Source organism: Dendropsophus ebraccatus, chromosome 6 (genome assembly GCF_027789765.1).
Source record: "Dendropsophus ebraccatus isolate aDenEbr1 chromosome 6, aDenEbr1.pat, whole genome shotgun sequence".
Taxonomy (NCBI): domain Eukaryota; kingdom Metazoa; phylum Chordata; class Amphibia; order Anura; family Hylidae; genus Dendropsophus; species Dendropsophus ebraccatus.
In genome coordinates this window covers 88,005,016-88,031,059 of record NC_091459.1, presented here as the reverse complement: position 1 = coordinate 88,031,059, position 26,044 = coordinate 88,005,016, and the positions used below count along the sequence as shown (strand labels likewise).

General features: G+C 42.8%; 2 protein-coding genes across 2 annotated transcripts in view; one reads left to right on the top strand and one right to left on the bottom strand.

The window, feature by feature from the left end:
- WDFY1 (WD repeat and FYVE domain containing 1) overlaps window positions 1-22,282 on the bottom strand; it is a 124,541-nt gene extending 102,259 nt beyond the window's left edge. Inside the window, exons 1-2 of the mRNA XM_069975346.1 lie at window positions 22,265-22,282; window positions 20,125-20,202 (exon numbers count right to left, since the gene is read on the bottom strand). The gene's annotated coding sequence lies outside the window, so the exon portion shown is untranslated. The remainder of the gene's footprint in view (window positions 1-20,124; window positions 20,203-22,264) is intronic.
- On the top strand, window positions 1,451-13,521 carry LOC138795783 (dysbindin domain-containing protein 2-like). The gene is made up of 4 exons (XM_069975347.1): window positions 1,451-1,551; window positions 2,208-2,343; window positions 7,094-7,231; window positions 11,337-13,521. Exons 1-4 carry the CDS (start codon window positions 1,534-1,536, stop codon window positions 11,534-11,536), a joined length of 492 nt encoding a protein of 163 aa, XP_069831448.1. The 5' UTR covers window positions 1,451-1,533; the 3' UTR covers window positions 11,537-13,521.
- Window positions 22,283-26,044: the final 3,762 nt, after the last annotated feature.

Here is a 26,044-nt window from a genome sequence, read left to right as displayed (position 1 = left end):
ATGATTTTAGGTTTGGACCAAAAGACACAATCAGCGGCTGATCTTTGTCATCGGCTGATCATTGTCTTTAATACACAGAGCGAAGCGCATAGTAAAGCGCATAACTGCAATCTTAGAAACATAGAAGATGTTCTTCTGCTGACTATATCTACTGGTCAGTGGCGCTCTCAGCATTGAGACCCCAACTGACCAAAACTTTCAAGTTGTCTGTGATGCTGTAAAGCGGCACTCCAACTTTATTTTCTATTCCTAGTGAAGAGCAGAAGTGCTGGCAGAGATATTTTTTCCTATGATTCCTGGTGGTCTGGCTCTAAATCCTAGTGTGCAGCGGAAGTCACTTCTCTATGATGGTCAATGTCATTCTCCTGGCAATGCACAACTGATTTTAAGTCCACCCACACAGTTGACAGATAGTTGTCAGGTTTTTTTTTTTTTAATTCTAATGCCATTTTACTTATAAGGGGTACTCCTGTGTGGGACAACTTTGTATATAGCGCTGCAGTTATAAGGACAATAATAAAGAAGCTATTCTTACCTCACTGCGTTCTCCAGGTGTCTTCCTGCAACAATATGTAAAAAGTTGTCCCGCGCTGGAGTACCCCTTTAACTCTTACCTTTTTTATCGTTTTATGGGGAGGAACTACTTGAAAAAACAGCAGAACATATAATATAATAAATTGTAGTGTTTCATCTACTGCTCTGCACATTTGTGCGCATTGTCCCTTTAATTTATTGTACTTCAATAGATTGTTGTGTGCTTCTTTAGAGTAAGGCTGGGTTCACACTGCGTTTCTGCAATCCGTTTTTTGCATTTGTGTGCATCCGTTTTGATTTGTTTTTTCATTGACTTCCATTATAAAAAACAGATCCATTTTTTTTAACAGACACAAAAACGAAGTTGACTATGTTTTTGTGTACGTTAAAAAAGTCATCCGTTTTGATCTGATTTTTTTATAATAAAAGTCAATGAAAAAACTGATCAAAACAGATGCACACAAATGCATCAGTTTTTCCATCCGTTTTTCGCTAAAACTGATAAAAACAACGGATTGCCTAACTACAGGACTGGGTTCATAAACAGCAATATTGGGTTTGCTGCACATGGCCGCAGTATTGAAATGCAGTTATCAAGTTTAGGGTACAAACCCACACACCGTATAAGCAGCAGATACGCAGCAAATACGCAGCAAATACGTAGCAGATTTGATGGTGCAGATTTGATGCTGAGTTCAGTTATTTAGATCTAATCTGCTGCGTATTTGCTGCGTGTCGCAGCAGTAAATACGCTGCATATACGGTGTGTGGGTTTATACCCTAAATCTGAAGTTAAATACAGTCTTTAAAGAGTTAAATGCCCCATTCATCTTTGTTCCATCTGTAGATACAGGCAGCAGAGTCTGTGACACTCCATTCTCTGAGGATGAGTAATGAGACGTGTATGTTCCCGCCCAGCTCTGCACTCACACTGTACAGAGAACTCCTGACAACTTGTGTACCAGGAGGGAGCTCCCACACTACACACCCGGCTCCGACATGACAGCCAGATCCCAGGTAAGTACATCTGTATACTGTTTTATTTTTATAAATATATTCCCTTATTCCAGTTCAATGGGTGATCATCATACATTGTTTCATGTCTGCACCCCCAACAAGCAGTATGTGCATGCTTTGTAGTGATCCTGGGGGGGGGGGTTCCTGTCTGATACAACAGCATGCACTTCTCTTAGGGACAGTAGGGTGCTGCATACGCCCTATAGACCTCTTAACATAGCAGGTAGGGAGCAGCTGTGCTCCCTTTAATTTCACTATATTATATTTTCCATTTTTATGTGCTGAAGTGATTCACATTCCTTATGTGACTCGGGGATTTAAATAACACAGACCTGGATATTAAGCTGTCCCAGAAGACCTGGCTGTGATCACAAAACAGTTTTGTTACCAGAGCCATTGTCTTTATCCCACTGACATTTTCCTATGCTTGTTAAATATTTTTCATATGAGAATATACCCCAGTCTTGCATTACCCTAAATGGAAGCTCATCATGAGTGGTTGATTTCAGTGACCGAAAGATATTTCTGTTTCCTATTGGTATAATGGTTTTGTCCTAGACATTTGCAATACATAATAATAGAGGACCTATTAGAGTGTCTATGACCGCCCTAAAATGTGCAGCTGTCGTAACCCTAATCTCTCCCCTATCATGCAGGGACATCCTGTCTTCCAGAGCCAAAGCTCCAGCTCACAACACCTAAGAGATCGCCAGCGCTTCTTTGAGGATGTCCTGGCACATGATGTAGACATGTTCTACCCTCATATTCACCTGCTGAACGACAGATGGAGACGTGAGTACGGGCGCTGGGCTGTGAATGAGAAAGGGAAGGGATTATCACACTTTACTGAAATGGTCTGGTAGGGTTATATGCAAATTATTTATCTATCTATAAAAGAGACTTGAAAGTCTTTTTGCAATATATATATATATATATATATATATATATATATATATACACACACACAACTTTTCTGGACATCTTTTTTTCCAACCAATATATACAGTGCTTTATACTGCAAGAGTGAAAAAAAGGATAGAATGCAGCCCTGAACACCTCCCATGTAGCGCTGAATAAATAAACACACAAACAGCTGCCAGGAATGAGATCTGAAAAGTATATCCCGTGAATACAGTTAATAGGTGATATATACGGGAATTTAACTTCAGCCTGAAGAATTACAGGCAAGAACAAGCCTGAATTCCCAGTAAGGCACACTTAAGAGCTATGAAAAAATGTTTGAGCTCAGCTTTATAAGAGAATCTGTCCATTTATTTTATAGATATGTCATGTGATAAAAGATAAATATTGACTTCCTGATGTAACGTATACATGTGGAGACACATGACACTTCAGGGTGTATGTCACCCATATTACTTACAGTTTATGACTGTATAAGATTAAAGGGTAGAGGTGGGAGGTGTGAAGTCCGGATTGGTGTCAGTAGGCAGATAGTGAAGGAAGTGAAGGTTATGGCAGGTTTAGTGGTTGCTATAAAACTTCCAGCTTTCCATCAGTTTGAGTAAATGTCATTAGGTCACAGGTTACACGGGTTGGGTGAGTAGATGGGTGGAGAGAGACACCTGTACCCATCTGCTTAAGGTGTGTCGGTACTCATCACTACTGTCATACAGGGTTTCGCCTGAGGACATAGCAATGTGCATTGTGTGTTTAAACCCACATTCACACATTTATTATAGCATCATCTATTTGACACATCATCTGTACAAATACTTGCTGTCTTCGTGTGACATGAAGTTTTTTTTTCTATTGTATGGCTGGTTCTGACATTAAAGCATTACTGGTACTTAAAAAAAACTTTTGATCTATCCCCCGCTGATCCCCAGCTGAAACTTCCTGTTCGGTCTTTGATAATAAGTAGGATGCTGCTGGAAAGTGATCTGCACAGCATTGCAGCAAAAGGTGAATAGATAGTAGATAGAGAAGGCAATAGTTTCTCAAAATAATGTAGTTAGGATAAAATTAAAAACATTACAATAATAAATAGAAACAGAAAAAAAGAACATGTTCTAATAGCTGTCTCTAATAGGTAAAATCAAATATCCACTGGTTTCACTATCCTGTTTCAGTCCCATTCAGAAACATTACATGATTTCAGCCTGCCCAGGGGTTTATGGTGAGAGTGGAGGCAAGACTACATGTAAGGATAGAAATTCTGGTTAAAGGTTTAAAGTAGAATTTTGCAATGACTTTCAAGATGTCGGTATGATGGTATAACAAAAGTGCCTCTTTATTGAGGACCTGCCAGGATTTCAGTAAATACTTGTATACCTCAAAAACAATAACACTTGATCACTGTTGAATTGACAACTGGGTGTTGCCATTCATCTTCTCAAAGGGGTGTGTCCTTACACACCTACACTGTCCATTCAGTGCTGACAGCTTCAGGGTGTAGAGACACTCCTTACTGGAAAGGCAAATGGTAATACCCAGTTGTTAGTGTATTCATATATTACCAGGAGGGATAACAGAGGCATGGCAGAACACAAAGAATGGTGCAGAGATATTGGCCTTCTTCTGTTCTGCTGTAATGGCAGTTTTTGCAAAGGTGACAACAGGAAGTGCAGCCATACTGGTTGTTCTCTATAAAATTAATTAAAAGTAGATAAAAACATCTCTGATGTAAAACAGAAAAGCTAAACTATGTCTGAACAGCACCCGTCTGCATAAGAATGGGTGATGCCTGATTGTAGGAGGGCTTCCTCCATGTGCTCCTTAGCTAGGTTCGCATGGGCCGCCAGGAAGGGGTTAACATCTACCAAGAGAGCTCACTGACCCTCCCTTCCCCCCCTTTTCCAATCAGATTAGCATAGGGCCAATATCTGTGATTCCTGGGTTTATGGGCCTATCAGAGAGGGGATGTAGGCATGTCATCCCTCCCCCCCTATAAAACAGGCAGCGCTTTCTCACTGACCTGCCTCTCTGGAGCGGTTTCCCACCATATATATATATATATATATATATATATATATATAAATAAATAATACTCAGTTATTGGTTGGACAAGTCACATCTGCGGGAAAAAACCTGATTTGCAGTTCTGGGGAATAGCGGTCGTACGTGTACGATGGGAGTCCACCGGTGGCACCCCGAGGCTACCCCATTGGTTATTGCCACTTCAGTGCCGTGGTTACCTAACGGTTTAATATGGTTAAATAAAAGCTGTGGCCGACCATCACCCAGCAAAGAAATACTGTTGTCTGTCTTGATTTCTGGCGGCGTTAAGGTTAATTAAGTCTAGTCATGGAACTCTATACAGTCTGCTGCCCTAACCTCCTATTGACGTCAATTGTACATTTGGTGCTGAATACCCCGTACCTGTAAATATGTTTTGCTTCCAGCCTTAAACACATAACAACATACAGAAGAATTCTGGTTGTCATTTATGTTATATATTCAAAACATCACTAAAAATGTTCAGTCTTAAATTAAGCTAAAAATGTGACGATATATAGCGTATTCCTGGGGTCTACAGATTTGTAACGGAATGTGCATTCTTCAGAGGTCCGTGCCTCCTGGTTACATCATCTGCTTACATATCTAGCGCTCTGGAATTAAGGGTGCTTTATAAATAAATAATAATAATAATAATAATATCTGTGTGAGATAATGCAGACATTACATGGAGTTAATTTCATTTTGGCTTTTATCACTGTCTGTTTATTTACGAATCCGCAATCCGCATAAATTGCATCTGCAAAAATTACTGACATGCTCTAGTAGGGACTGTAATTGCGTCTCAGATTGTCCCATAGAAGTCAATGGGAGCGTCAGTAATTTTCTAGGTCGGCTGATCGTTCATTTAGGGCCAGACCTAAAATCATTGTTCCCCCACCGCGCACCGCTACGGTTGAATAGCGGCGCGCGGCGGGCGACCGACGATTTGACAGCAGCAGCAGCATCATACATTACCTGTCCAGGCTTCTCCGCGCTGTCTTCATCCCCGGGTCCCGCGCGCTCTATCTTCTAAATGGCCGGTCAGCTGACGGAGTGCTCAGCCAATCACAGGCCGGGACAGCCGCGGCCTGTGATTGGCTGAGTGTGGCCTGTCAGCTGACCGGCCTTTCAGAAGATAGAGCGCGCGGGACCCTGGGATGAAGACAGCGCGGAGAAGACCTGCAGGTAATGTATTACTGCTGCTGCAAGGGCTGCAAGGACATCGGTAACAATGTCCTTGCAGCCCTCGCTCAACGATCATCGGGCCGTGGAATAGGCCCAGTAAACGAGCGGCGATCTAGCAGATCGCTGCTCGTTTACATCGTTGATCGGGCCCTCCTCGGCCCGTGGAATAGTACCCTTTGTCCTGTGTAAAACCTTCCAGATTTACTGAAGCCGTGTGCCACATTAATGAATTTGACACAAAATAAACAGACACAACTTAAACCATACCCTCCTAAAGAACTAAAGCACATGCAAAAAAGGTAGCACATCAAAAATTCTTTTATTACAACACTATCATAGATACAAAATACAATTATGCAGGAGTATTACAATAAGGGAGACAAACCCCAAATACTGCTCTACATTAAAAACACTTAAAATGTCACCATGAATCCCGCTGCCGTTCCAGCTGGGACTGAACAACCAACCTGAGCCTGGACTGTATGTACAATTTTAAGGTCTAACAGATCTGCAGAGTCCCTATATAACCTGACATAGATACAAAATAGTGTACACATAAAATGAAAGAATGAAGAGAGATCACCATATACAATCCATAAGAATATAGGAAAAGGGTCAGATGGCAAAGAGTCAACCCACGCGTTCCGCCGCCTAGCGGCTTCCTCACATCCCTGATAGTGTTGTAATAAAAGAATTTTTAATGTGCTACCATTTTGTGCATGTGCTTTAGTTCTTTAGGAGGGTATGTGTTGTTTATATGCATTGGTTTAGCACTCTCTTTTTTGATTTATAGCGGTGCCCACTAGACTTGTACATAAACAACTGAAAGCATAACGGCTTAAAATTGATGCATTGTTAGTAAATGAGGCCCATAGAGTCCATTAAGAAAAGTGACTAGGAGACTTATTTACAGATTCCCTGTAAGGATTTTTTTTAAAGCCCCAATGATGTTTGATACATTATTGTGAACTAAAACCAACTTCTTAAATTTTTTGTTCCTTTTTTGAGACATTTTGCTGTGGTCTTTATTTTAAGTTTTTGACTTAATGCATCACCATCAAATAAATGAATGTTTCACATATTGTCAGACACGACAAAAGCTAAATATTGCACCAGGTTTCACCCCTGAGAATGTGTGGAATCATGAGATATAGCCAGGTGAAGTGCACGGCAGTGTGATACGCTCTCCAGCTAACCATGAGATCCGACTGATTCACTAAAAAGCCTAATAGAATAAATCAGTCATATTTTATGACAGTTGAGGTAATAAAGGGCGCTGCCACGTAAATTACCAAGCTAATGGAATGAGACCAGGTGCAATCTTTAACTTTTAACATATGTTTAAACAAATTTTGTGAACTTTGTATAGTAACTGTGACACTTTCCTCTTTTTTTGCAGCCCCACTGGACAGTGTGTCTTCAATGGAAGTTAATATTGACTCAATGGAACTGTCTGAACCTCTGGACTTTAATGAGCTGGAACCCAGTGATACTTTTCAGCAGTCGGATGACCCCCTGAGTCCATTAGTTTCTCCTGGTTAGCAATATAAACTTTTAATATGAAAAATTCAATATAGTACCTAAAAAAATGTATTGAATACTGCCCTCGACAGCCCTATATCAGCAATCTGTGTAGCCTGAATTTCCCACTCTAAAAATAGCCATTGTAACCTATATCACCCCTATGACAGTAATCTGTGTATTCTGGACCACCCCCTACAGCCCCTGTTATTCTGCACCTAATAACACTGAACATACACATATTAATTTTAGTATTACCTAAAAAATTGTTTTTAAATTAACTGGAGCCAGTAAGTTGTACAGATTTGTAAATTAATTTAATAAAAAAACAAAAACTCAAGCCTTCTAATACTCATTAGCTTCTGTATGTCCTGCATGTTACTTTGAGAAGCTTATGAAGGAAGGTCATGTGACCTATCTTTTATATGCTTACATACAATACACCAGGGGTGGCAGCACAAAGAATATAAACGATTCCACCATTTTGACTGCCAGCACCCATGCTGGATTATACACATTGTGACAAATCTACTACCACACAAGAATGTAGAAGTACTGGGATACTGCAAGTATAGTTCTGTTTGCCTGGCAACACACATGTTCCTTTCTGCATGACTACTATTTCAGTACATGTGGTTACTCATATTTGTCACAGGAAATTCTGTACACTGCACAACAAACACGCCTTGCGATAAAGATTATTTTTACATCCCTTCCACTCACACTCCAGGATTGTGCAAGAGATAAGACTCATCAAGAACAAAATGTGTACAAAGAGGGAGATCAGGATGATGTAAAGTAATAGATGCAATCACAGCTCGGCAATAATAGCAGTAATATAAATGCATCTTGAAAATTTCGTTTCTAGGTAATTTAGTATTTTTCATGTTTATTTTACAGCTAACATATCTCAGACAGAGAAGGATATGGATAATCTTATACATTTTACAATTACAGAGGTGTCTTAAAATAGAAGTTCAGATGAATTACATTTTTTAAGCAGGCAGGGCCAGGAAAGAACATAATAAACAAGCCTTATGGTGTGTTTACACCAACAGATTTATCTGACAGATTTTTGAAGCCAAAGCCGGGAATGGATTTGAAAGGAGGAGAAATCTCAGACCTGTTCTCTGTTTATAGTCTGTTCCTGGCTTTGGCTTCAAAAATCTGTCAGATAATCTGTGTAAAAGCACCCTTACTTACCTCTCTCACCGTTACAGGACCCCCACCTGGCTCGGCGATCTCCTGCTCCAGTGACGCCACAACTTGGATGATTGATTGCCTGCTTATCCAATCAGTGACAGGGAAGGGACACCGCTCTAGTCACTGATTGGCTGAGCATGCAATCTATCCACTAGGTCAGGCATTTTCCTTGTAGTCGTTGCAACATCGAAACTCAGGGAAAATGAGTTCCGACAGGGATCCTGGAGCCTGTGACACGATGCTTTAGTTTTTGTTTATCATGTTTCCTCCCTGACCCTGTTTGCTTGCAAATTCATATTTTCTCTGGACATCTCCTTTAATCACTAACTAAAGTACACTTATATTCCTTTTTTGTAGTCCTTATACAGTAGATATGCGATTTGCTTATAAATACTTTGGGGGCCCAGGCTTTCTATTTGCGTTTCTATGAGTAGAGATCGGTCCTGTTTGATGGTGTCCATAGCTGTGTAATTTGATTACAGTGCAGAGCCTCTATACATGATGATGCAATTAGGAAGCTTGAAGGGGAATTGCCACACATAGATTATAGGCTTAGTGGATCTTAGTGCTTCTAATTCTGGTAACATATCTCTCCAGGACTAAATTCCACAGAGGTTGGGATGTCATTTTTAGACTGATCACTATTGGGCATGAATACTGTATTGATAACCCTGTGGGTATCTCTCAGTGCTCACAGGGGTCCTATGCAATAATTTCTCTTCTAGACCTTTTGCAAAAATTGGGAGATTACAAGCAGATTTTTTTTGTAACAAGTGACATTGGGCTCTTATACATTGAATTATGTGACATTGGACCCTATATATTGAATGACACTTTATTAGCAGCTTGAGTCGTTGAGCCCTTCCTGTCAGGTGTGAAGATGGTGGAGGTATCCTTCATAGCAGCTGTTTTCCCTTTGGCAGAAAGACACTTTTAGAAGGTCACTGCACCATTCCACAAGGGTCGTATAGACATGGATTGGTTCCAGTAACATGACAGTATGTTTTTCTTGTTTCCCTGGCCTTTACCTGATCTTAGTCCTCTAGTGCATTTTTGTGACAAGATGGAATGGGCTATTCCAGGCATGTCAGAATCTATGCTGTCCTCTCCGGCCAATATTCCTGCAAAACTACTTCATCAACTTGAATTGCTGTGTTTTTGAAGACCAAAGGTGGTCCAACACAGTACTGCATGAGTATCTCAAATACAGTGATCATTCAGGGTATATATGCCAGTATGTAGCCCATCTGAAGACTCCTTAAAAATTGCATGTTGCAGTTATGTGTTGCATCTGACTGAGGACATTTGGATCTCTTCTAGCCATTAATCCTCAGCTACCATCAAAATAATCTACTCCTGCCGTAATTGCTAATTTTTATGGGTTTTCCCCCCCTACTGTAGATACTACATGAGAGTTTATAGTCTGCAGCAATGTATATCAGCGGCCCATTGGCTTAATTTTTGTTTCAAACAACTTTGTGACCTGGCAGGAGGGTCATAGTAGTCATTGTTTTTGGGTAATATAACTAACCCTGGTGTTCAGAAAAAATTGGGATCATTGCTGAAATTAAAGATTATACAGCATGGGTGCCAACTTTCTATTAAAATCAGTAAGAACTTTGGTAACTGACAAGTGATTCAATAATGGGTCATCTGTGAGCAAGGAATTGCCTCTCCATTAAAATCAGTACATGGCCATCAAATTGTCATGAAGAACTAGGAATTACTAGAATTACTACAGGCTGTGACACATTATAGCTTTCACAAGATGCATTAAGGCTAGAGCTACACAGAAAATGCTTGTTGTGATCCCAGGAACCACCATGTTTCCTTGTCATGCAACCCACTCTCTCATTTAAGTGAAAGGGGTCACGTCACTACCTATAATTGACGGACACTTTTGGGCTATGTTCACACTGCGTATGAGTCCGGCCGCATTTCGTACGCCGCCGTACATGTGCGGCTGAAACTACGGGCGTGGGAAAAATTGACATGCGGCCGGATGCGTACGAACCGCGAACATACGCCCGTAGTACAGTTATGCTTCCCTAGCTTGTTTCGAAGCGATCTGAAACAGGTCATTTACTTGGAAATCTTCGCCCAGCTCAATAAATCCACGGCCGTGAGTTGGAACATTTCCGTCCTCAAACAATGGTCTTGTTCATTTTTCACGGCGCCGGATACGATCCGCCCGTAAGCTCATACATAGTGTGCATTGTGCGGGCGTATATCGTATACTTTCAAGCTAACCCTCAAAACTCAAACCTGGGCTGTCTCCTCCTGCCCCACAGACTGGGAAGGCATCGGGAATCAAATGCGGAAGATGCGGAAGATTTTCCGATGTGCAATCATCCCTAGTTGTAACCCATTCACTTGTATGAGATGCCAAGGGAGCACAACATGGTGGTTCTTGGTGGCACAACCAGGAATCGCTGCATATCCCTAGCCTTAAACAGTTGGGATGAACTCCTTTCCCTGTGTATCCAGTATAATGCTATAATGCCAGTATAATGGTCCAGGAACCCAACCCACTACAATGACATAGAACATATTCAGAACTAGGATAATGCCATGCTTGGTCTCCACCTGTAGCTTATGAGCTGCAATAAAGCAGCAACAACTATGTGTCCACCATGCTTTTGATGATTCAGTATTTTGCACAGTACATGCACAGTATTTTGTTTTATTTTGGTCCTCAATTGGGTCAGTTATTTTTAAAAGTATTTTTAGCCAAACCAAAAACTTAGTTAAAAAAAAAACCAATAAAAGTTGCAAATCTTTCCATAGTAAAAAATACCAACCAAAATAAGACTGGAAATACTGTGCGTGCACACAGCTTGACTGAGAACATCTTGCTTTGCATTTGGAAAACTAGTGTCAATATAAATGTGTAAGAGTTTTTTCAATTTTTTTTCAAGGCAACTTCCAAGGAATTGATTATTTTAGACTTCGCTTCCCATTTTCTCCTGGTCCTGGCCAGCAGCACCCAGCACATGACATCTGTGACACTACTGACAGACAAGAGGAAACTAAAGATGAGCAATCCAAGGAACACATCCTCAATCTGGACCCTCAACTCAGGGACCACAACCAGAATGCCTTGGCTGAACCACAATAACCTGCCGGCTCCTCTGTAAAGACTTTGTTATTTCCAGTGCCCACCATGGCTTTTCTTCTGGGCCAGAAATGTATAATAGTAGATTATAAATATGGCTACGAGAGTTTCCAGTGAATTGTTATCGATGGATTATGGAAGCAGCTGCTGAATAACATGGGCATTTATTAGCAGCCAGCTCTGCACAATGCTGTATTCTTAGGTTTTTAATGCATTCCAGTGTTTTTTCATACTTAGGTTTGTTGGTGAGTAAGGTCAGGCTGCCCTGTCGGGGCCCCGTCTATTAATAATCATGTTCTAGGAAGAGAGTGTTGATTGAATCAAAAGTATAACATCCTTCTATTTCCGTCCGCACCACGTGAAGTCAGATGAAGCCGTAACATGATCATAATCCTCAAGTGATTATATCAGATTAAAATTTACCTATTGCTCCCTCTAGTGGAAGTACTGATGATGACAAGTACAGGTTGCTACTTTTTTCCTTAAATAGTTTTTATTGAATCCTTTTTGTGAAAGAGCCATCAGCTTTCTATATAGTATTTCTTCCACTAGTTTAAAAAAATGCAACATTTAATATAATTCCAAAATTTTGATTATTTCTACTGTACTTGTGATATTGGAATAATTCCTCCTGACACAATTAAAGGGTTATTCCCTCCATTAAATGATGGCATATTACTAGGACATGGAATTACTTTATGATTGGTGGGGGTCTGAACTATGGAAATTCTTCAAATGAACAGGCCACTTCTTAGTCTTTTCCTGCCCAGGGGCACCACAGCCACCCACCATGCAAGTGAACTACTGCACAGCCACAAAGAAGTAAATGGGACAATGGTGCAGCACCTTGCACCACTGTACAAAAATATGGCGCAGCAAGTAAGAACAAGCTTGCAGCTGTTGTAAACACTGAGGAGGCTGCAGCACACCCACTGTTTCCTATTAAACAGCTGATCAGCAAGAGTGCCCATTAAATCTACTGCTGATGGCCTATCCTGAGCATAGGTCAGCAATAGTTAAAGGCCAGAAAAATGTTGTTGTTTTTTTTTTTTAAATCAGCCGCTGTCAAAAAGTTATACAGATTTGTAATACAAAGTCTTTCAGGTCTTGTCAGCTGCTGTATGTTTCCCGGGTAGTAGTGTACTGTCCACAACAGGAAAGGTTTTCTATGGAAATTTGCTACTGCTCTGGGCAGTTCCTATCACAGGCAGAGATGGCAGCAGAGAGCACCATTTCCAATGTCTAATTTAAAGGGGTTATCCCGCGCTACAAAAACATGGCCACTTTTCCCTTCTCTTTTGTCTCCAGTTCAGGTGTGGTTTGCAATTAAGCTCTATTTCCTTCAATGGAACTGAGTTTGAAACCCCACCCAATCTGGAGACATGAGAGGGGGAAAAGTGGCCATGTTTTTGTAGCGCTGGATAACCCTTTTAAGTAAATGTCCAAGTTAATCATAGGTCTGGAAAAAATCTATGCATCGGTAGCAGAAACAGCTCATTCATATAAATAGAAATGACTGAAACTAGAGATGAGCGAATTTACAGTACTCCGTGACACTCCTTCCCGAGTGCTGGGAAAAGCAGAATCCAGTCCTGGGAAATCGGGAGAAGTTTCCCAGGACTGGTTCCAGCTTTTGCCGGCACCAGGGGAGGAGCAGCATGGAGCGGCATTCAGTTAAAAGGCAGCAGGCTGATGAGTGGATTGCAGAGATAATGAAGCACTTTGCATCTTTACCTGCAACAAATCAGTTGTGTATGAATATACCCGGCCTTTTAATTAATCTGTATGATGTATTGTGTGTTTCTTCAGCACTGAGTAGTTTATCACTAAAATATACATAGTAAGTCATAATTGTAAAAGCTCACATAATTGAAGAAAGGCAACAAACCTAAATTAGAGGGAAAATGTTAAATAGTTTGTTACATTTCTAAAAATGCAATGGTTTGTAATGAGAAAAATGCTGTAAAATAAAATTTACATTAATTCTATTCTGCAGACATACATGTTTTATTTTTCGTAATTTTAGAAGATAAATGTACAATATGTGAAGTTTACTTAGTAACTATTACCATAAAGGGACATCACATGGCAACCATTCAGAATCTGCCTTCTAGTTTTCTAGCAATTGTTAAAGGAGGAAGTGACTAAGAATGTTAAAAAAAAATTGTTTATTGGAGCACTTGCGTAATAAAAAAAAAAAAGACTATATGTTATCACAGTCAGTCTTATCATTAGAAACATTGATATATATATATATATATATATATATATATATATATATATATATATATATATGCAAGTACACAGACAAGTTATATTATTATGACCATTTCCTACTCTCAGTGTTACCAGCACTGTGGACTGTGCCCTCATCCTTGCAGGCTTAGATCTCTGGTGTGTTTACACAGAAAGATTTATCTGACAGATTTTTGAAGCCAAAGCCAGGAACAGCCTGACAGAAAACAGGTCATAAAGGAAAGACTGCAATTTCTCCTCTTCTTAAATTAATTCCTGGCTTTGGCTTCAAAAATCAGTCAGATAAATCTCTCTGGGTAAACACTCACTACTTGCCCCCTGCCTCCTCTCTCCCATGCTACTGCGGGTTACCAGGGGCGGATTAACTTTACCATAGGCCCCGGGCTGTTCACCTAGCCTGGGCCCCCCCACCCCACTGTAACTATGGCAACACTAGCCTGGCGTTCATAGTACAGTATAGGTAATGTCATGATGTCCTGATTTGTGCAAAATTGCCATAAAAAACTGTGATTTTTTGCTAATCATGGCGGAAGTGTAGCCAGGAGACAGTACACCACTGAAAGTATAATTCTATTATACCCTATTATAATCCGCTACTGCGGGTTACGATTTGAGCCCCTGTAACGGGCCCCCAGCAGACCCTGACCTGTCCACACACTATAACCAGTGTGTACAGATGACTTGGGAAGTGGTACAGGTGTTGAACATTTTATTAGGATTTGGTCTATGGTCACACAGTGTATGTGCACATCAGTAGTGGATTATAATAAGTCCTTTTGGGGCGGTAGCCTGGGGCCCTGAGCTCCTGGGGGGCCCATGGCCACCAAAACAGACTTATACTTTCAGTGGTGTATTGTCTCCTGGCTACAGTTTCGCCCTGATTTGCAAACAATTGTTGATTTTTTACATTGATTTTGCACAAATCAGGGCATCATGACATTATCTATACTGTACTATGAATACCCTGCTAGTGCTGCTTTAGTTAGGCTGCATTCACACGTTCCGGGAAGTTGTCCGTGCGCACAGACAATTTTACAGTATTCAGATGTTCCGTGATTTCACGGATCCGTGATCCGTTCCGTTAAAAAATAGGAAGTCATTACTCGGAACGGATGCACGAAAAGGATACCCCATAGAAATCAATGAGATCCGTGTTTTTCACGGATGTGACATCCGTGTTCATCCATGAAAAACACGGATGTGATGTAATCAATGAAATTTAAAATGCTTTAACACAGATCCGTGAAAAAAAACGGACACGGGTGCAAAACGGATGAAAAACGGACTGTTTTGCATGGATCACGGAGGTAGCTGCCGGACCACAATCACAGACCGGGAAAAACACTGAACGTGTGAATGCAGCCTTACAGTGGGGTGGGGGTCCCAGGCTTGGTGAACAGCCCGGGGCCTATGGTACAGTTAATCCGCCCATGGTGCACATTCACATAGTAGCAGTGAAGTGAATGAGATTAAGCACAGCAGCAAAGAAAATCTGAGGTGAAATTGCCTTGTAATATATAAATTTCACATCCTAGGTATGTCAGTTTTGGTGTTGGAAACAATGCAAACTTTTGGATTTTCCCCATAGATATACAAGTGTTTGTGAGTATTTTGCAGCCTGCAGTCAGTATGGCTCCAGATACCTGTGACATCCTACCAGGACCTTATTGAGTCACTCCCACCTCATCTAGCTGCTGTCTGTGCTTCATAGGCTGGTTACTCTGGATATTAGCTGTCAGTGGGGATAAGTGAATTTACAGTACTAGCGTATCGCTTCGCTAGGATCGGTGGTCGGCTTGTCAGCCGGCTGCCTTTGAACTCTGTGCCACTCCAAGCTGCTCCTCTCCAGGTCCAGGGAAAAGCTGGATTAAGTCTTGGAAAACTGGGAGAATTTTCCCAGGATTGGATCCAGCTTTTCCAGGCAAGCAGAGCAGCACGGAATTCAGAGGCAGCAGGCTGACAAGCAGACTGCCAAGCATAGCGAAGTGATTTCCTAGTACTGTAAATTTGCTCGTCCCTAGCTGGTGGTCATAATAACGTTACCCGACTGTGTAGTTCTGGCAGTACAACACACCACACAAGTGTATTAGCCTCTGTACTGTATTACATAACATTAGGAAAATCAGAGTACAATTATAAATTCATTTCGATTTTTCCTGGCAGCTTTCAGTCAGCGCAGTGAGGCAGGATGGAAGTAGGTAAGAGAGAACAGACGGATCTGAAATTTCCTCCTTACACAATAAACCCCCATGAGGATAGTGTGCTTCACTCAGATACAGCTACACGTCTGTTTTCATTCACAACATGAATTTGGAATAGATTATTCAGCCTTAAAAAAGGGGCAGGTTTTAGCCTTTTGTTCATGGGAAAATGTATATAGTCAGAAGAGTGTGCTGCTGGCGCTTGGCTTCCCGGCTTACAGAACTCTCCATTTTACTGCATGATTCAAGCTTCATAGACTGGGCCAGCAAATCAGATCACAACAAACTGGGGAGAGAAGCACACAGCCACATGCTACTCCTGACTATATCTTGAGATCATTGGGGGGCTGAACACTTCACCCTGAATGAATAAAACTTTAGATATCTCTGAAAATGTAATTTTTGTAAGACAGAGACACACTGGACTGGAATACACCCACAACCAGGGCCGCCGATAGGGCAGTACAAGTGGTACTGCCCAGGGCCGCCGATAGGGCAGTACAAGTGGTACTGCCGTATGGGGCCCGGACCCTAAGAGACACGGGGGGGGGGGGCCCGCCGGCCTCCGCCCCCCGCCTGCTACGCTAGGGGGGTCCGCACGGCTCCCCTTGCCACCTGTTTTTGAGCATCCCGAGAAGCTGCGGCCACGCAGCTTCTCGGGATGCACTGATCGCTTTAATGTTCCGCCCGCACAGCGGGCGGAACATTAAAGCGATCAGAATACAGGAGAAGGACCTGTCAGCGTCCTCCTCCTGTATTCTCTCCCATAGGCTGCCGGCACTTCATACCAGCAGCCTATGGGAGGCCGGGCCGTGATCATGTGCCCCTCCGGCAGGCGTGACGATGTGACGTCATCACGTCTGCCGGAAGTCCCGTCCCTGCGGCTCGCAAGATGGAGCCCGAAGAGGAGGAGAAAGAGCTGCTGCCTACACAGCGCGGATTAGGTGAGTAAGATGTTTGTTTTTTTTAGGGGCACCTCTGGGGGCATTATTAGTATATGGGGGCACCTCTGGGGGCATTATTAGCGTATGGGGGCACCTCTGGGGGCATTATTAGTATATGGGGGCACCTCTGGGGGCATTATTAGTATATGGGGGCACCTCTGGGGGCATTATTAGTATATGGGGGCACCTCTGGGGGCATTATTAGTATATGGGGGCACCTCTGGGGGCATTATTAGTATATGGGGGCACCTCTGGGGGCATTATTAGTATATGGGGGCACCTCTGGGGGCATTATTAGTATATGGGGGCACCTCTGGGGGCATTATTAGTATATGGGGGCACCTCTGGGGGCATTATTAGCGTATGGGGGCACCTCTGGGGGCATTATTAGTATATGGGGGCACCTCTGGGGGCATTATTAGTGTATGGGGGCACCTCTGGGGGCATTATTAGTATATGGGGGCACCTCTGGGGGCATTATTAGTTCATGGGGGCACCTCTGGGGGCATTATTAGTTCATGGGGGCACCTCTGGGGGCATTATTAGTTCATGGGGGCACCTCTGGGGGCATTATTAGTGTATGGGGGCACCTCTGGGGGCATTATTAGTATATGGGGGCACCTCTGGGGGCATTATTAGTATATGGGGGCACCTCTGGGGGCATTATTAGTATATGGGGGCACCTCTGGGGGCATTATTAGTATATGGGGGCATTATTAGTTCATGGGGGCACCTCTGGGGGCATTATTAACTCATGGGGGCATCTCTGGGGGCATTATTAGTGCATGGGGGTACCTCTGGGGGCATTATTAGTGCATGGGGGTACCTCTGGGGGCATTATTAGTTCATGGGGGCCACCTCTAGGGGCATTATTAGCTCATGGGGGCACAGCAGGGGATCCTACATACAGGGGGCACAGCAGGGGATCCTACATACAGGGGGCACAGCGGGGGATCCTACATACAGGGGGCATCCCACACAGCGCAGTTACTATGGGAGCCTACAGGGGGGAGAAAGGAAAGGAAGTTGCTAGAAATGTGCGGAGCCTAAATTGTTTGTCTCGCAGGTTCTAAGGGGATGAAACGTATCTGGAAGGAATCATCATGAAGGTCTGGGCCGGATGGAGAGGAAAAGGGAAAGTGACGCCTCAGATCAAAGAAGACGTCACCGGTGAGTCACTGTATGACACTTGTCTTATTTTGTAGAACATCATTTAGTAGGGGCGCCCCGAGGTGACAGCTACTACATTATCTGTATTTAGAGATATCACTGTGTTATCTGTTGTGTTACATAGGACTGCAGGTGACATCTACATTATCTGTACTCAGAGATATCACTGTGTTATCTGTGGTGTTACATAGGACTGCAGGTGACATCTACTACATGATCTATACTCAGAGATATCACTGTGTTATCTGTGCTGTTACATAGGACTGCAGGTGAAATCTACTACATTATCTGTACTCAGAGATACCACTGTGTTATGTGGTGTTACATAGGACTGCAGGTGATATCAGGTGATTTCTCCAGGTTGCAGAAGTTCAAACTTCATCGTGCCCTGGTGTGCTGGTGTCTGTATGTCTGTATACATGTGTGCTGGTCTCTGTATGTCTGTATACATGTGTGCTGGTGTCTGTATACATGTGTGCTGGTGTCTGTATGTCTGTATACATGTGTGCTGGTGTCTGTATGTCTGTATACATGTGTGCTGGTGTCTGTATGTCTGTATACATGTGTGCTGGTGTCTGTGTGTGAGATCAATTCTAGAGAACTGGCTCATATATCCCATTTTCCCCAGTGGCTTAAAATGTAACCTCTGTTATACAGTTATAAAATTGTAGAACCTAAATGTGAACAAGGTGCAATTTAAATAGACACTTACTTGTATAGCTGTCTCTTGTGCTCTGTATGCAGTGCATTATATTCACCCCTGCAACGTACAATTTATAGCGTGTCTACAAGCCCAGCGGGGCTCATTATGATGGAGACTAAAACTTATACAAGAGTGTGGTAGGGGTTCCCCTGTATTCAGAATGCTGTTGAGTGCTAGGCAATGCCCCGTCTGGGATTATTGAATTTCGAGGGTCTATGCAGAGCAGGATAAAGACACCTCTGCTGCACAAACAGGATCTCCTAGAAAGCGTTCTCACCACCATGTATTCGCTATCACTGTCTTGGGTGAGCTAAACTAGTCTGCCTGGGGGTGGGTAGGATTTGTATATGCTCACTAACATGGAACAGCCTCATTATATTAGCCTTATCAACATATTCTATGTTAGTGAGCATACCGGGGGGGGGGGGGGGGGGGGGGGGGGGGGGGCTGATATTGGTGAACATATACAAATCAAACAGCCCCCCAGACCCTCGAAATTCAATAACCCCAAACGGGGCATTGCCTAGTGCTCAACAGCATTCTGAATACAGGGGAACCCCTACCCCACTCTTGTATAAGTTTTAGTCTCCATCATAATGAGCCCCGCTAGGCTTGTAGACACGCTATAAATTGTACGTTGCAGGGGTGAATATAACGCACTGCATACAGAGCACAAGAGGCAGCTATACAAGTAAGTGTCTGTTTGAATTGCACCTTGTTCACATTTAATTTCTACAATTTTATAACTGTATAACAGAGGTTACATTTTAAGCCACTGGGGAAAATGGGGTATATGAGCCAGTTCTCTAGAATTGATCTGAACCAAATTATACTTCCCAGCAAGGCGTGGGGCGAACACACAATTCTTTTTTTATTAATGTGGGGGGCCCAGACACTTTGGTTGTATGGGGCCCCGAAATTCCTGATGGCGGCCCTGCCCACAACTGTATGTGAACATAGCCTTAAAGGTAGAGCAGCAAGAATAGGCAGCTCCACCTCATCACTAGCCATTCATTTAAAAGGTTTCCTTGACAAAGGCAAAATGTTGCAGATATAACATTTATTTGACACCATTGCCGGGCTTGTCCCTTATACAGAATTTCTAGTCACTGTATTTGCTGCTTCACCAGATATTGTGTGTTCCATTATGATTGACTAGAGATTCCGCCAGAAGGATCTAACATTGGAGTGTCTGGAAGCTGAACCCATAGTTTATGTTACCAGTCATTAAATGAAACTTGCTGACACTGGATATAAAAATACAGCGTTACAGATAGTAGTCTACACAAATATTTATACAGTCCTAATCCTGCTTACCTTACAAGGAATTGTGGTTATATCCCAGGCTCGTGATTTCACATTTCCCTTGTAAATCTGGTAGAGTTTATGGCCGATCTGGAGAAACATGTTTAATGTTTGTGCTTTTCTGACTGTATGGTTTTTCTTACACTTTGTTATAGGCGTGAGCAGCCGTTACATACTGAATACAAGGAGTAAGAACTTTATTAACTTTTCAAGCTATATGTGAAAGGAATACATCTGCACCAGCATTTCTTTATATATAGAAAACTAGAAAATGTACCCGGCGCTGCCCAGGTATAAAGTGTCAGTGTGTTAATTAGATTTGTTCTAAGGTGCCAGGAGGCCAAGCTAAAGGTATTGTTTCATCTGAGTTAATCAGTGGAATTAGTGTATACCTGTAGTGCATAGTTGGAGGGGTTCTGTATACCCACAATGTATAGTTTTTAGGGGTCTCGCATATCTGTAGTGCATAGTTGGGGGGGCTGTATACCTATAGTGTATAGTTGAGGGAGGTCCTGTATACGTGCAGTGTACAGTTGGTGAAGGTCCTGTATACCTGTACTGTATAGTTTGGGGGTCCTGTATACCTGTAGTATATAGTTGGTGCTGTATACCTGTAATGTATAGTTGGTGGAGGTCTTGTATACCTGTAGTTTATAGTTTGAGGGTCCTGGATACCTGAAGTGTATAATTGGTGGAGGTCTTGTATACCTGTAGTATATAGTTCGGGGGTCCTGTATACCTGTAGTAAATAGTTTGAGGGTCCTGTATAACTATAGTATAGAGTTGGTGGAGGTCCTGTATACCTGTAGTGTATAGTTTGGGGTCCTATATACCTGTAGTATATAGCTGGTGGAGTTCCTGTATACCTGTAGTATATTTGGGGTCCTGTATACTTGTAGTAAAGAGTTGGTGAAGGTGCTGTATACCTGTATTATAGAGTTGGTGTAGGTCCTGTATACCTGTAGTGTATGGTTTTGAGGTCCTGTATACCTGTAGTGTATAGTTTGGGGTCCTATATACCTGTAGTATATAGTTGGTGGAGTTCCTGTATACCTGTAGTGTATAGTTTTGGGGTCCTGTATACCTGTAGTGTATAGTTTGGGGTCCTTTATACCTGTAGTATATAGTTGGTGGAGGTCCTGTATACCTGAAGTATATAGTTGGTGGAGGTCCTGTATACCTGTAGTATATAGTTTTGGGGTCCTGTATACCTGTAGTGTAAAGTTTGGGGTCCTGTATACCTGTAGTATATAGTTTTGTGGAGGTCCCGTGCACTTGTAGTGTATAGTTTTGGGGTCCTGTATACCTGTAGTGTCCTGGTCAGGACTGGTGTGGCGGTGTTACCCAGTCACAGTTTGCCGGTATTGGTCAGGTCTGGTATGGCAGTGTTATCCAGTCACAGTATGGCGGTATTGGTCAGGTCTGGTATGACAGTGTTATCCAGCACAGTATGGCGGTATTGGTCAGGTCTGGTATGGCAGTGTTATCCAGTCACAGTATGGCGGTATTGGTCAGGTCTGGTATGACAGTGTTATCCAGCACAGTATAGCGGTATTGGTCAGGTCTGGTGTGGCGGTGTTATCCATTCACAGTATGGCAGTATTGGTCAGGTCTTATATGACAGTGTTATCCATTCACAGTATGGCGGTATTGGTCAGGTCTGGTATGGAGGTGTTATCCAGTCACAGTATGGCGGTATTGGTCAGGTCTGGTGTGGCGGTGTTACCCAGTCACAGTATGGCGGTATTGGTCAGGTCTGGTATGGAGGTGTTATCCAGTCACAGTATGGCGGTATTGGTCAGGTCTGGTATGGAGGTGTTATCCAGTCACAGTATGGCGGTATTGGTCAGGTCTGGCAGTGTTATCCAGTCACAGTATGGCGGTATTGGTCAGGTCTGGTATGACAGTGTTATCCAGCACAGTATGGCGGTATTGGTCAGGTCTGGTGTAGCAGTGTTACCCAGTCACAGTTTGGTATACCTGTTGTGCCCTGTATATACATGTACTGTATGGATGGAGTAGGGGGTCCTGTATATACATGTAATGTATAGTTGGAGTAGGGGGTCCTGTATATACATGTACTGTATAGATGGAGTAGGGGGTCCTGTATATACATGTACTGTATAGATGGAGTAGGGGGTCCTGTATATACATGTACTGTATAGATGGAGTAGGGGGTCTACCAGTTATTACTGTGGATGTTGTGAGGCAGCTTCCCTAGCAACCATTGCTCCCTGTGAAAATGAAAGCAGTAATCCTATTGGTTGCTAAGGCTCCATCTACCGTGTCTGCTGCAGCTAATTATATCACCTGTGTTTGCAGTGAGGAGATTTTCCTATTCATCTCTATGGGGCGCCTCTCTTTCCCCTCCCCCTCCCCTCCTGTACATCTGGCGGGGACGGGACCTTCGCAATAACCTTCCCGGGCACCCAATGTATCTGTGTGCCAATTTTGGGGTCAAACGGTTCAGGCGTTTGGAAGTCTATAGAGGACAGACAGACAGACAGAAGGACAGACAGACAGACAGACTTTGATTTTTATGATATAGACTAGAAAATGTACCCGGCGCTGCCCGGGTATAAAGTGTCAGTGTGTTAATTAGATTTGTTCTAAGGTGCCCAGGAGGCCAAGCTAAAGGTATTGTTTCATCTGAGTTAATCAGTGGAATTAGTGTATACCAGTAGTGCATAGTTGGAGGGGTTCTGTATACCCACAATGTATAGTTTTTAGGGGTCTCGCATATCTGTAGTGCATAGTTGGGGGGGCTGTATACCTATAGTGTATAGTTGAGGGAGGTCCTGTATACGTGCAGTGTACAGTTGGTGAAGGTCCTGTATACCTGTACTGTATAGTTTGGGGGTCCTGTATACCTGTAGTATATAGTTGGTGCTGTATACCTGTAATGTATAGTTGGTGGAGGTCTTGTATACCTATAGTTTATAGTTTGAGGGTCCTGGATACCTGTAGTGTATAATTGGTGGAGGTCTTGTATACCTGTAGTATATAGTTTGGGGGTTCTGTATACCTGTAGTAAATAGTTTGAGGGTCCTGTATAACTATAGTATAGAGTTGGTGGAGGTCCTGTATACCTGTAGTGTATAGTTTGGGGTCCTATATACCTGTAGTATATAGCTGGTGGAGTTCCTGTATACCTGTAGTATATTTGGGGTCCTGTATACTTGTAGTATAGAGTTGGTGAAGGTGCTGTATACCTGTATTATAGAGTTGGTGTAGGTCCTGTATACCTGTAGTGTATGGTTTTGAGGTCCTGTATACCTGTAGTGTATAGTTGGTGGAGGTCCTGTATACCTGAAGTATATAGTTGGTGGAGGTCCTGTATACCTGTAGTATATAGTTTTGAGGTCCTGTGTACCTGTAGTGTAAAGTTTGGGGTCCTGTATACCTGTAGTATATAGTTTTGTGGAGGTCCCATGCACTTGTAGTGTATAGTTTTGGGGTCCTGTATACCTGTAGTGTCCTGTATACCTGCAGGGTTGTATTTACCCGTATGGCAGTGTTATTCAGTCACAGTGTGTCGGTATTGGTCATGTCTGGTATGGGGGTGTTATCCAGTCACAGTATGGCGGTATTGGTCAGGTCTGGTGTGGCGGTGTTATCCAGTCACGGTATGGTGGTATTGGTCAGGTCTGGTAAAGCGGTGTAATCCAGTCACAGTATGGCAGTATTGGTCAGGTCTGATATGATGGTGTTATCCAGTCACAGTATGGTGGTATTGGTCAGGACTGGTGTGGCGGTGTTACCCAGTCACAGTTTGCCGGTATTGGTCAGGTCTGGTATGACAGTGTTATCCAGCACAGTATGGCGGTATTGGTCAGATCTGGTATGGCAGTGTTATCCAGTCACAGTATGGCGGTATTGGTCAGGTCTGGTATGACAGTGTTATCCAGCACAGTATAGCGGTATTGGTCAGGTCTGGTGTGGCGGTGTTATCCATTCACAGTATGGCGGTATTGGTCAGGTCTTATATGACAGTGTTATCCAGTCACAGTATGGCGGTATTGGTCAGGTCTGGTATGACAGTGTTATCCAGTCACAGTATGGCGGTATTGGTCAGGTCTGGTATGGTAGTGTTATCCAGTCACAGTATGGCGGTATTGGTCAGGTCTGGCGTGGCAGTGTTATCCAGTCACAGTATGGCGGTATTGGTCAGGTCTGGTGTGGCGGTGTTACCCAGTCACAGTATGGCGGTATTGGTCAGGTCTGGTATGACATTCTTATCCAGCACAGTATGGCGGTATTGGTCAGGTCTGGCAGTGTTATCCAGTCACAGTATGGCGGTATTGGTCAGGTCTGGTGTAGCAGTGTTACCCAGTCACAGTTTGGTATACCTGTTGTGCCCTGTATATACATGTACTGTATAGATGGAGTAGGGGGTACTGTATATACATGTACTGTATAGATGGAGTAGGGGGTCCTGTATATACATGTATTGTATAGATGGGTATAGATGGAGTAGGGGGTCCTGTATATACATGTACTGTATAGATGGAGTAGGGGGTCCTGTATATACATGTACTGTATAGATGGAGTAGGGGGTCCTGTATATACATGTACTGTATAGATGGAGTAGGGGGTCCTGTATACATGTACTGTATAGATGGAGTAGGGGGTCCTGTATATACATGTACTGTATAGATGGAGTAGGGGGTCCTGTATATACATGTATTGTATAGATGGGTATAGATGGAGTAGGGGGTCCTGTATATACATGTACTGTATAGATGGAGTAGGGGGTCCTGTATATACATGTACTGTATAGATGGAGTAGGGGGTCCTGTATATACATGTACTGTATAGATGGAGTAGGGGGTCCTGTATATACATGTACTGTATAGATGGAGTAGGGGGTCCTGTATATACATGTACTGTATAGATGGGTATAGATGGAGTAGGGGGTCCTGTATATACATGTATTGTATAGATGGGTATAGATGGAGTAGGGGGTCCTGTATATACATGTACTGTATAGATGGAGTAGGGGGTCCTGTATATACATGTACTGTATAGATGGAGTAGGGGGTTCTGTATATACATGTACTGTATAGATGGAGTAGGGGGTCCTGTATATACATGTACTGTATAGATGGAGTAGGGGGTCTACCAGTTATTACTGTGGATGTTGTGAGGCAGCTTCCCTAGCAACCATTGCTCCCTGTGAAAATGAAAGCAGTAATCCTATTGGTTGCTAAGGCTCCAACTGCCGTGTCTGCTGCAGCTAATTATATCACCTGTGTTTGCAGTGAGGAGATTTTCCCATTCATCTCTATGGGGCGCCTCTCTTTCCCCTCCCCCTCCCCTCCTGTACATCTGGCGGGGACGGGACCTTCGCAATAACCTTCCCGGGCACCCAATGTATCTGTGTGCCAAATTTGGGGTCAAACGGTTCAGGCGTTTGGAAGTCTATAGAGGACAGACAGACAGAAGGACAGACAGACAGACTTTGATTTTTATGATATAGATAAGCAAACAATTCTTATCAATTCTCACTGGGTAGATTGGAAGCACATCACAGTGCCTGTACGTTGCTGGTATACATCAGAATACCAGAAAAGGTTTGTTCATACATACCACAGCAGACTTACTAAATTTATTTTACCTAACGTATCCTTTTTTGCAGGACTAAAGAGCAGAATACTTTTGAGTCCCAAAAACAAAGTATACATTTGGCAAATGTACTAAACATTGTCAGCAGAAGTCAATGAGCCTACCTTGGATGTTTCATTGTATTTATCAGCATACTTTATCGCTAAGATCTCAGTATACCAACAAAGTACTTTTTTTTTTTTTTTTATTACTGCTGTATGTTTGGAGTTAACAATGTGTATGAGCTATTACGTTGCTGTTGTACACAGCTTTTTTTTTTTTTTTTTTTTTTTTTTAAACTGCCACTGCAGTCTCAGGGTTGAATCTA